This window comes from Stegastes partitus, unplaced genomic scaffold (assembly GCF_000690725.1).
Source record: "Stegastes partitus isolate 25-593 unplaced genomic scaffold, Stegastes_partitus-1.0.2 Scaffold468, whole genome shotgun sequence".
NCBI classification, from domain to species: Eukaryota; Metazoa; Chordata; class Actinopteri; family Pomacentridae; genus Stegastes; species Stegastes partitus.
Genome location: NW_007578199.1, coordinates 423869 through 436994, shown reverse-complemented (window position 1 = coordinate 436994; position 13126 = coordinate 423869). Strand labels below are relative to the sequence as shown.

General features: G+C 40.4%; 1 protein-coding gene across 1 annotated transcript in view; it reads left to right on the top strand.

Moving 5' to 3' along the window:
- The first annotated feature begins 12846 nt into the window (after positions 1-12846).
- The window catches only part of LOC103360862 (voltage-dependent L-type calcium channel subunit beta-3-like), a 24627-nt gene continuing 24347 nt past the window's right edge, over positions 12847-13126 (top strand). Inside the window, exon 1 of the mRNA XM_008286773.1 lies at positions 12847-12894. Within this exon, the coding sequence (XP_008284995.1) occupies positions 12847-12894 (48 nt within the window). The remainder of the gene's footprint in view (positions 12895-13126) is intronic.

Sequence of the window (13126 nt, the reverse complement as noted above, 5' to 3'; positions counted from 1 at the left end):
GCGACGGTTACAAAACAGCATTAAACAAAGAGTTTTCATTGGAAGTCAACACTATTTGAGTGAAGCAACTGTTTTTATGTTGATTTCATGCAGAGGTTGTAATCAGGTAATGCATAAAAACACAATATTTTTAAAGCTTACTGGACGTACCAGTTGGTGCATTGGTGTCATTCTTTGCTGGCACTGATTACACCTGTGTATATGGAAGTTGTAAAAATACTATACAACCATAATCTTAATTTTGAATGTGACTGAACAGAATGTTGGCCAAATCAGCAGCGCATGCTTTTTGGGAATGTTTGTGCACAATTGCCTGCATGTTACAGTGCCATGCCATGTTTTGGTGTGTTTGTTGCAGAACAGCATGCAGACAACCACGTCAGTTTTGGCCTCACAACAAACAAGCCAGACTCACCATTCAAAAAATACCCCTCTGTGTTAAAACAGGTTTTCTAGCCAATAGTCCCTGTCGAGTGGACGACCCCTGCAGACATTTCTCTGAGATATTTGGCAGTGCGCTGGCCACATACCAATGTGATAGCGGCACATTGACATTTATGTAGCCAGAAAAATGTGTGTGTTACAACTGTAGCAAGTCACATTTAAGGCAACTGTAAGAACATTTTTAATAGGCGGGGCTTTCAGCTTGTTGTTTTTCCAGCCCTGCATCCTCACTGTTTTCTTTCATTTTCACAGTTTTTGGTTTAAAAAAAAAGAAAAAAAAAAAGGCTTGAAATTCTGCACAAACAGAAGTCAGATAAAGTTTGACAGACAACACAGACAATCTGATGGCACCGTAAAGTGCTTCAGGTCACAAGAAACACTGAATCTGAATTAGTAACTTTTCTGTTAAAGTCCTGACAGCACTCTTACGAGGTCAGAACTTGTGTGTGGTGGATATTGTTTAGTTGTTAAATTTAAAAGCACATAATGAAACTGGGAAGTCTGATTGCATGAACCGTGTGAGCGTGCTGCTGTCCTGGTTCATATGCAGCCTTTCATACCTTGACAATGGAGCCCCTTTGCCCAATGTCGCTCTTCTCGTGAATGCCCTGGAGGTCTCTTGGGGTACTCTGGTCCACAGCTCCTTTGCCTCCACTGGTGGAGGCGAAGCGATGCAGGCCGGTAATATCTGCACCAGGCCCACCATGCAGAACCTTAATCTCAGCGCTCAGCAGTTCTACATGCTTTCTTTATTTAATGTGTATCAAGAGGAGATGTTCCATCCATTTTTGTTTATTTGGGTACATTTATTTATTTATGCAGAGTTTTCATTGCTTTGACATTAAAATGATTATCTGTGTGCACTGAGAAAAAGACTAAAGTGGCAGTGAGTGTGTTGTATTGTGGGTTTGAGGATGGGGTGTGTAAAGAGGGCATGTTCTTATTGTACTGCAATGCTGTGTTTGGGCCCTTCTCTGGAGAACAAAAGAAAACACAGAAGTATCTGGAAATTGGTCTTTGATGCTGAGATCAGGGAGCTGCTTTCTCTTCAGTTCGAAGATGAGATCTTGAGGCAGATTAACTCTCTGAACCCCAAGTACTCTCTGGGCCTTTTTACTTCTGTCTTTTTTTTACTCGCTGTGGGCTTATGTTTTACAAGCTTAGATTTGGTTAAGTTTCCTGACCAAACAGCACATCGCAGATAAGTAGCTCAAGGACCATTGGACAGTTAAAAATCCATCAATTCTTTGCTTTAATAAATGGTGTAGTTTTAGGGAGCAGGTTTTGGGGTTTAGAGGGTAAATGGGACAATAGGGAACATGGTCGTGTCTCCGTCACTTGATGTATTGCGTATATGACAAATCTCACACTGTCAGCGTGGCCCTCTCTGTCACTGCTGTGATTATATCTAAATAAAGACACGAGAAACATTAATGCAAAAGTAACCCATGTCTGAATGACAGAAACCTGTCACTTTAACAGATTGATGAATGGGCTAGAGAGCCCCAGATATTTCTCTCAGGAGTCGTAGAGACCAAAACACTTAAAGGAAAGAGAATATTTGAATACTTTCACCAGGGTGGCCAGAAACATGACTCAATGAATATTAATGTTGTTCTGTATCTGCATGATGTGTAAATAAGCAATGGTTTGCTAAGTTGTTAGCCTTGGCAGCTTGAAGGTGTGTTTGTAGCTTGTTTCAGCTGCCCTCAAGCCACGAAAAATTAGTCGGTGTCAGGATTCTTGAAATATCTTTATAAAAGCAGTAAATGTTAAACATTATTTCAGCTTTTCAGAGATCTCTAAGTATTTAATTTTTAAGAAAACAGGCTGTTGGCTCTGTTGCTGAAATGTAAAGACAGCACATCAAAGGCAGTAAGTAGGGTAGAAGAAACCTGACAGTCTGTGCTGTCTTGGATTGCAGTGCTGGTTAGTGCTGGCCCACTGCTTGTTACCTAGAATAGGAAAAGCCTCTTAGTGTTTGTTACTGGGGCATTACATGCAGATACCTGCTCTCCTTCTGAGCAGGAAGTGGGGCAATAAGATGTCAGAGCTGTCTGGAAAGTTCCAGAAGAACTCTTGCTAGACCTGCTTCCTTTGTGATTAGGACCGTTTCCAAGTTTCCGAGTGTATTGTTTGTGTTTTTTTGCACTCTTATATTTCAGTGTGTTTTCTTTGCTTGTACTGCAGATGAGTGATAGACAGGTCCAGTGATAGTGCTGCTTCAATAATTGTGCAACAAATGAGAATCACAACAGGAATTGGTGGCAAAATGATTGTTTATAATCCCCACACATGCACACAGCCCTGCTTGTACCGATTCTAATCATGTTGCATCACAATGCTGCGCAGTGCAGAAGAGCAGACTTCTGTGAACTCCAAATATAATGTATCTGTGACAGGAGCCGAGCAAGTCAGGAATGAAGTCATATAGATAAAATTAATGCAGCTATTGTGTCTCTATCTGATGACTGTCAGGAAGCTTGAGCACATGCAGTGCAAGCAGCAGCGTTGGCTGTCTGTGAGGAGTTTGCATTTGTCTCTCTGTCTCTAAATCCTGGATTGACGCATGCTATCTTAATCTCCTTACTCAGAGACAATCATGACCCAGAGAGACAGAGAGGGAGAGAGAAGGATCCAAATACATGTTCTTTTTCCCCCTGGAATAATTTTTTTTCCCTTCCAGTTTGGTGCTGTAATTTTCTTAGAGGCAAACGTCTTTTTTTTCCCCTTTTTGATGTTCCTTCAGGATGAATGAGAGGTCATTAAATTCAAAATAATCATTGAATGGCAGTATGATGATTTGAAAATTGGTGTTACTCTCAAGTCTTACTTTTTCATTCAAGGCAATTTCTGATCCTTCATTAAAAGAAATGAATCAAGAGCACTCACCAGTCGTACTTTAGACACCAGAACGAGGCAAAACAAGCTGCTCAAAATGTGGGCAGGATGACAAGAATAAACTGTTTCAGAGGAATAATCCCAGAATATCCCCTACCAAGCTCCAAACCCACCATCATGAATCAGGTTTAAAATTTTGACCTTCCATTGAAATTCACTCAGTGTTGGGTTAGGTTTAGAGTTTAGGGTTTTTCCTAGTTTATGTCTTTTAACTGCTTTTTTCTTTTAACAAAACTTACATATATATTTAAATTTTTCAGATGATGCCTTATCCTGGTTCAAATCATACCTCTCTAATAGAAGTCAGTGTGTAACAGTCAATGGTGTCAAATCCCTCAATCTCTGCAGTTCTGTTGGAGTTCCTCAAGATTCAATACTGGGGCCTCTATTGTTCTCACTGTATATTAACGACTTTCCTGATATTGGTCCTGATTTCAATATTCAGATGTATGCAGATGATGCAGCAATCGTTACGCATGCATTAAACACAAAAGATATTGCATTGAAACTCACAAATGCCCTGAACAAGATACAGGACTGGCTTCAGAACAGCTGTCTCATAGTGAATACAAAAAATACTGTCTGCATGTTTTTTAGTAAGCAACCAATAGAATAGCCAAGACTTAGCGTTTACATTGGGGATGAGGAGCTGGAATTAGTGTCAAATTTTAAATGTCTTGGGGTCGTATTAGATTCCAGACTACTGTTTAATAACGTTAACACACTACACACTAACAATAACGCTATAAAATTCATGCAATTCAACAAGAACTCCAAAACAACTACTGTGTAGTTACATAATACTATTTAAAGTGGTCCTGAATGCTGCTGCTGTGTATCAGAATGTAGGCTAATGTTAGTAGCTGTTCAGGAAGTTCACTCTCTCACTAAATACATTGGTTTGACTTCAAATTCCTTTCATTCGTTGCATCATACTGTGTGAAAAATGTGTGAAACATGCTGTGCGAAATATGCAGTGTGAAACAGGAGTTGGTCAATATGTTTTCTTCAGGCCCCATACGATTCAGATTATTAGTAATTGAGGAGGCCGACAACCGATATGCATTTGCAGTAAAACTTAAAATCTAATAGTAGCTTCAAATTTAGAGTAACACAAACTCCAACACAAAACTTGGTTGAAATGCTGTCGTTTATTTGTGTTTAATTAAAAGAGAACTTTTCAGTCTTTTCAAAACTCGTAAGGTCTTTACCTTGTATGTGAAGTGCTATGAGATGACATATACTGTGAACTGTGGCTATATCGTGGTACTTAGTGAAAAATAGGCACTGTGTAGATAGATAGATAGATAGATAGATAGATAGATAGATAGATAGATAGATAGATAGATAGATAGATAGACATCCAGTAGCTCACACATATTACATTTAGGATAGAGAAATGGTCAAAGGAATAGAAATAAGATACCAGAAATGCTGGTATTTACAATAAGGTGCAAAATTGCTCTTATTTACATTAGAATAGAGTATTACGGTGTAACATAGCTAACCCAGTGCTGTGTAGAATGATCTGGCAACAACTCAGCATCATTCTGCTTTGGGGTGGAAAACGCTGGCATGTTTGCATTACTTTAAACAAATCACTCAACATAGTGACGGGAGAACTGTACATGCAGAGAGGCGAGCACTGTCATTAGAAAGGAGGATTCATCGACAAAAACAAGCTTTACTACATGATCCAAACCATCAGTAAAACCTGTAATTTTCCATGTGTAGATGCTCCCTGGAGGTTGTTGTTTCCTGCAGTAAAGTGCATTTTGAACATGTGAAAGTGAAAAAATTGGTAGACGGTCGTTTCCTTATGCTTTACAGCCAAAATGGTGACCATTGAAGAGTTGTCCAATGTTTCACATTCTGCTTTTTGACTGTTACACAACCCAGGCAATCCAGAGCAGCCAGGAGAAGGTTGGCTCCTCATAAAAAGACCTGAGCTCTGCTGAAAACATGAATTTTTTTTGCCAAACCCACCACCTGTTATCTATACAGCACATTTAAAACAACTATTTCTATTTCTTTCTACATATTCTCCATCCCTTTTGTCTTCTTCTTCTTTTTTTTTTTACGTGCAATGGTCTCCAAACTATTGACAATATGTTTGTTTGTTTTTTGTTTTTTTTACCAAGCAGTTCTATTTTGCTGCATCTTCATCATCACGGATCATGCATAAAATTAGACTGTTACTGATGTATGATTCATGCATGAGGGTGATTCATCACTAATTCACTTTAATAAAGATACTGGCATCACCATCAAAGCATGGCAGTGCAATATTAAGTATAATGTAAAAAAAAAAAAAAAAGCCCTAACCCTAACTCTGAAAACCACGGTATAACTTGCATCCTGCATGTTGCAACAATTGTCAGTGTGAACACACTCATGCACTCAAAAAGGCCTGCATATTTAACACCCATTCTATGGGTCAACTTGAAACCTGAAGAACTCAGCTTGAGACACTGTTTTCCACCTACTTATGGACCAAATTTTAGCTGCAGCTGATAAAATTGGCAGCAAATAAAAACAGCTAAAAATGGAAGTGTGCTTTTTCTACCTCTGTCTGACATTGAAGAACCATTGTTTCAGAAATTACCGTTAATTCTGACATGTACATTCGCTGCTGTTAATTATTGTCAACTGCAAATGTGTGTAAATAGGAGAATTGGAACTGTATGATTGTTGAACAGTCAGTTAAGTAAAACAGTTTCCATCTTAAACACAAGCAGACAACATTAATAATAATGGTAAAACCTATATTAACATACTGTATAACAGATTACATTTGATGTGGCACAGATTTGCTGCCTCTTTTGATCTATAATTGTGGGTCTGAAGGGTTGTGATGCAGCCTTAAACTCCACAGACGGAGACTCGTGCCAAAGTAAAGGTGGCGGTGCCAGCCTGGCCATATCTGCTCTGTGGTAGCATCAGGCAGAGGGCATGGAGCCAGTCTCCTTCAGACAGATGATGCAAAGCAGCTGATTAGACAGGGCTTGGAGAAAACTGGATTGGAGCACACACTGCATGCAAATGAACAGGCTGTTAATGACCAAGAGATAGAGCAGCAAAGAAATCATCGAAGTATACAGAATAACACATCAGAGGAAATGAAGAGCAGATGAGCTGCAGGAGGACTGCTGTAATCAGATGGAATTTCACTATTCCTCAGCTGCAGAAGGAGCCAATAGAAGGAAATATTTATAAGCAAAAATGAGAATTGTTTGCCCATGAACACCTGGGCTCGGAGCCAGCTGCTCATTGGTGGGCCGACAGGAAATTAGTCACAATTAGATTAGTGACCTGCTCCACAGACAACAATGAACTGGGTGTTTGGGAAGCAGGCTGTGTTTTTGTCCATTCTGATGCATGATTCTGTTCATTGGCAACGATTTTATGTGGCATTTGTCTGTATCTGCTGATCATAGAGTGTCCTGGATATGAGTAAATCTATTTCATTTTTGTTCTTTCCTCATTAAAAATCATTTACTTGCTTACACAAGACCAAAATGGTGGCATCTTTTCGAGAGGAGAAACTCACCAACAGGGTCTACTCTTATACTTTGATCTACTTTGAACTGCTGCAGCAGAAAGCCGTTTGGGTTTTGGTTGTCAAACTCATTTTGACGTTGGCAGGTAATGCAGCAGTACACATGACTGTGGTCAGAAAGGAGGAAAATATCATGCGACACAGACTGCTCTGTAACACAGCTGTGAGGGAGAGGAGATATTTTGGTGAAGATGTCGCTCCTGCTCATTTGCTGCATGGAGAGCTTCAGGGGACTGGGAGGTGGAGGCAGGCTGAATCTGTTGTCTGTACGTCCCTGGGGGTATTTCTGCAGGATTTGGTATTTTCTGCTGTAAATCTTAGACTCTCCGTGCCAGCACAGAGCAGCTACTAACCCGCTGTTGACTTGTGCAAACACTGCACAGATGAGGCACACAGGACGGGTCTGTGACAGTGTTTGAAACGTGACACATCTGTAATTACATTCTAAATAAAACAACTGAACCCTCACTTTCTGGTTTCCTGTGTTGTTAGATCCTTTTCCAGAGTGGGACATGTTGCAGGTTTAACCCTCTGAGTCAAAATGACACCAGAGCCACAATCTGTAAAGTTGGTAATCATATCCAAATCAAAGCTTCAAATTGTGACATTTCATCTAAATAAACTTGTTCTATAGCTTTCATATGCTAAAATTTCAGTGTGTGCCACTTGAAATTTCAACTGGTTGCATTTGTGTGAGTGAAAGACGATCATGAAGCTGTATTAGTGTCACTAACTGCAGGCAGCTACTGCGTAAACCACAGTGGTGAAAAGTAGAACTTGTATAACCTCAGTGGCTGTCAGTCTGTCTCTGCCTGGTGCGTCAAACAAGCTGTTTAGATGAGGTGTGTTAAAAAAGATGAAGTAGCTGATTATTTAAAAAGAGGAGGCAGACAGAGAGGCACGAAAGACACCTGATAAACAGAGAGCAGAATCGCTGAAGGAAAAAAGCAATTTATTCAATTACAATGGCTAACTCAGAAGTTGAATTAAATGAACTTTAATCACAATAATGATTTTATCTCCGCACCGTTACATCAACACCATCTACTGTGGTGTTTACGCTTAAAAATGCGGTTTTGTCATGAAAAGCGGAAAACAACGCACCTACATGCGCTACAAAAATCAGTTGGTTTCATTTTCAATACAATGCCCTAGTTCACTTTTTTATTTTTGATCTGACGACACCACAGCCACCAACAGCAGCTACCACGGCCTGCACTGTGAGGCGTTTAGGGAACATCGGTAAATTGTAACTTCTATTAATAAACAGATGTTCAGCAAGGGATGTGCTTTGCCTGCGACAAGCTGCGAGGTGCGACCACATAAGGAAGTTGGTCACACCGGTGCTACCAGTGAAAAAGTTAGTATGGAGCCCTGACATACAAAAAAAAAAAAAGAGTGCACTCCTGGGTGTAACTGTGAAACTGTTAGTGACTCAGCTGTAACCAACAGTCATGTGACCAAAATTCAGGGCTGAACTGAACTAGGCTGAGTGTGAGTGGATAAGAGACAAGTGCAGAAAAACATTCAAAATAAAAGTAGTGAACTATCTTACAGTATGTAGAGTCATGTTTTTGGTGATGGTAACACCTTTGGGCACTTTGAAACATTTTGTGCACATTGATTTCAGTTTTTGCTTTTTTAGGGGTAAAATGAATAATGACAGGTATTCAACTTTTGTTGTTTTTTTTTAATTTATGCCAATTTAGCTGTGTAATATTGCACCAAAGACATTTTTGAGTTTTCTCTGTATCTAGTCATGGTTATGCTGTTTTCATGGAGGTACAAGACTTTAGGGTGAAGTTAAAATGGGCTCACTGTGACAACAAATGTATCAGAAGTAAAAATGCCTCCAAACTTCTTGGGGTTCAGGGGGTTCAGATTCTGTGATAACGGTGATCATATTGCCATATTGTTTTACCTGTACTACTGTAGTTATTTCCACTTTGGTTTCAGGCTAGAATGTGTGTTATTAGTAGCCCCCACATGCAGATTTTGCACTCATTGAGAACTAAGTTAACCATAAAATTCTGCACAATGGAGCTTTTTAGCAGGGCAGTGGATGGTGCTAAAGTCCCAGTATTTCAACACAATCAGCTGCCAAGCTTTAAAGCTCAATGTTGAGAAAGTTAGGTTGAAACTACAAGATACTTAACTGCCTTTGTCCTGAAGGTAGGGATTCACAGTGCTGGATCTTTGCCAGTATCTGATATGCTGATATTTCCTAACAAATCTTGGCTGTTTGCTGATGCCAACACTTTCCACCTGCAGCCAACATTTAGTCTCTTCTATACTAGAATTAACATCATTTTGTTGACTCTTATAATAATTATCTGTCAGTCAGTGTTTATTTTAGGCCACTGCCCATATTTCACTTCATGTCCTTTGTCAGTTGCTACTGATGACGTGCTGACATCAGGAAGCTGAAGGCATCACAGATCTGCTCCTACTAGAACTGATGTGTGGTGTAAGGAAACTTTAAATCCTAGTTGTCTTTTCGTGCCTATAAATGAGAGATGGATAGCAGCAGCACCTGGGAAGCAGTCAGGAAGACACAGGCAACAAAATCCAAACTCAGGCCACGGAGCTGCTGGTAAGAATATACTGTACATGTACACACACTGTGTCGCTGAACAGAAAAGCACTGTTCACCCAAGCACAAGCTGACACACACACACATCAGCCTTCTGTAGTCGGTCCACCAACCCTTCATCTAGATATGAGAGCTCTGAACCCTGCGCTGTCAGTCACCGTGGAGCTACATTTTCACATAGTTCACCATTTCTGCGTCTTCTCTTTGATGCTAAAAATTGTATTGATGCTGGATCAGAGTCTGAGCTGTGTGAGGAGCGGACATGTACTAAGCAGGGTAAGAAAGAATGTGCTGTCCCTGTGTAAGTAGACCATTTTGCTTCTTGTTTCTTTGTCTCTTTGTCTCCTTGCACTGAATGCATGGACATGTCTGCCTGTGATGCGTAAATGCTTTGTGTCCCGGTATGTGACTGACATGTGACCTGCATGAGAGACAGTTACCTGATGTTTAATGTCTTCAGCTGTGAGAAGTACAGCAGCAGCGATGTGCCTGCAGCACTTCCAAGCTGACCTAATTATATTGACATTTTCTGTCAGTTCAATGGCTCCTCTATGGATCTTCCATTGATTTTAATGCACTGTTCAATGACTGTTAACATCTTTGAGGATGTAGTGGGTTTGTGGTGGAGCTGAGGGTTGGAATTGTGGAGGATGATGGGGTTTTTTTTCTCTGAGGATAATGCCATACAAGTTTCTAATGTATTTTCATCAGTGGGAGTCATTTGTGCTTAGGTGGCATATTTCTCTCAATGGTTGCCATGGAAACATTTCCCCATTTGTTGAGGGAGTGTGCAGCGGGAACGGTATCTTTAGAGACAGGACAGTATAAAGTCTGCTACAATGGAGCTTTGCTGCTCGTGGGAAGCCCGAGAGGAGTGGATGGAACACAGAAGGAATCTTAAATGAAGAAACATGAATGAATGTTTTCTTTCAGATCACAGAAACTGTGACTGTAGAAAACATTTCTACCCCGGTGCATTATGTGATTTGTCACTGTCGCCCCTTTTCTGTTTACATAAGATGGCACTTTACACCTCGAAATAATACTAGTAAAGGGCCAGATTCATGTTTGTACCACACATGTCTGATTTTATTGTAGTTTTGTTCATCGTTCCTATTGATCACGTTGACATTTACTCTCCTAAACTGATCCCTTAGATCTGTGGATCCAATCAGTAGACTTACTGTGGAGATACTGTGAGTAACCACCTGCCAGCTATCCAGACAGGTTATGAATAAAAAGTTCAGTTTAACCATATTAACTCAGCCACTTCATTCCCCAAATTAACACAATGCGTCTTTGTAGTTCCAGTTTAGGTGCAGTTACTTTGATTTTTACTCAGTTTCAATTAAGTGGCTTGAATGGGGATTTGTTTCCATTCAGACTAGTTCTCTAAAAAACTTGTAATGTGGAGTCAAACTTCGTGTCCTGTTTGTGCAACAAACAGTCCAGGATGCCTCCCAGTGAGAGCTGCATTTGCACTGAGTGCATTTTCAAACTGAAAATCAGAGTGACTACAGTATAATTTTGCTTTGGAAGAGAGCCTTTTTATTATCTTCAACCACATAAGTGAAGAAAATAGACAATAGAAAGGATGTTAAAACTGGTAAGTTTAATAAACAACTTTAGAAGAAAGTTTGACCAGCTGTTTTTTCCTGTGCTCACAAAGTAATTGTTCTCTGACTTTGTTAAACTGCCTCTCTGGTCGTTGATTAAACCCATAAAACATATCTGTGTATCAAGTTACATATTTTAAATTGTTAGAATTTTTGTTTTTCCTTGAAAATGATCCCTTCCTTCCCTTAAATGGCTGAGATGTAATTCTACACTGCTGCTGCCTCCAGAATGTACAGATCTATGAAGGCTGTCTCCAAACGCCCCTCCACACTCACTGCAGCTGAAGCACACCAGCTCACCTCCAACTCCACTCAAACACTGTAAAACTACTGTATGCTGCACAATGACAGGTTGTTGTGTTGGAGGAATTCAGTCATACATTTTTAAATAAACAAAGAATAATGATACAGGAAGGAAGTTAGCGAGGTAAGAAGCTCTGTAGTTTACTGTGGAGGTTTCAGTTTCTTACAGCCTGTTCTTAAGTGGATGTAGGTTTGTTTTGGAATGAACAGAATTCTGACACAACAAGGCAACATTCCTGCTTTATGTCTGTGTAGATTTTCAGTCATCCAGGTCATGGTAGTCCCAAAAAACTGGACTTCTCGTTCCCCATACGACTTCTGTAGTTCAAACTGAAGAAACTTTTTCAACAGTTTCAAGAACCAAGAAGCTGATTTATACTGAAGCTCTTAGGATTCATGATTTATTTTTAAACGTGTTTCTGTTTTACACAAGAAAAGACTATTCATGATATTAACTAACTGATTGGGTTTATGGACATCACTTTGCAGCGTACAGCCACTTTTCTGAGCTTTCTGCTGGGCAGCGGTCAGGATTGTTTCTCATACAGTGGATAAGGCAGTGCCAGATGGCAGCTGTGTCGGACCAAGACTGGACTGAATGAAGTGGAACCTGAAGGTCCCTCAAGGGTTTTACAGCAAAGATTTTTCAGATCAGCTGTTGATTAACTTTCTTTGGTCTGAAGTTTCTGAGGGAAGAGTTTATCATTCAGGCTCTTCCAAGAAATGCTGGGCTTTGAAACTATTTGCGTTTAGGCACGTTTTATTACCCCTAGTAACCTTGAATCAGAGGTGAACGTCACTTCAGTTCTCTCCAAATGATTTCTGTGTGATTCCTCTCTGCTCACTTTGTTGATATCGTGTCTTATGTTCACACCAACAACAGCTGGATAAAAACTTGAATGAGAACATCAGTAAACAACAATCTGTCATGCAAAGACTTTTCAAGCTTAAAGAGCTGCTCAGTACTGCATCCATGAAACCCCAAATCCACACAGTACCTCTGCGAAAGTGAATATCCACAGTTTTCCTCAAAATCACCCAATAATAAATAAGTTAGAAAACATTTGAATAAACTGTTTAAAGTACAGTTCAATGTGGACGTGAGCTGTATCTCAATGTTTCTTTATGTCCAGAGTTCAGTTTGTCCTCTGGGGAATTGCAACGCTCCAGGCCGGCCAGCTGGCTCCTGGTGACTCGATGGCTCTGATTATTTCAGTTTAGGGATGGAGTCCATCTCCCCAATCAGACGCTCCTTTCCTAATGTACTCCCCTGGCGCGTGTCGAAAGAGCTGTGTAAACGCTTTTGAGCGGTATAGGAGTCACCTTCAGGTAGCACGCGAGAGAACGTGGCTTCACTTGTTCACATCATCCTTGCCCTCCACCTTCCTCTGCCCACCCTCTAATCCACGTAATCACGTTAATGGGCCAGGATGGCTCTCCAACAGGCTGACAGAGCCGGCAGAGCGGGGAGGGGGCAGGTGAGGAGGATCAATGAAGAAGAAGGGAGTTTGAATGAACAGGTGAACCAGAAAATTCACTAAGAGGAGCTGTATAGGAAAGTTTTAATGCTGGGAAGAGAGAAACTGTTGCGTAGGTCGGGAGCTCTTGGTATTATCAGGACATAGTTTCTGATACCACAAAACTTACCAGAGGGTTTGAAGTGTGTTCTCTCTCCTTCTAGCCATAGTTGAGTTGTTTGCATTGAGGTTC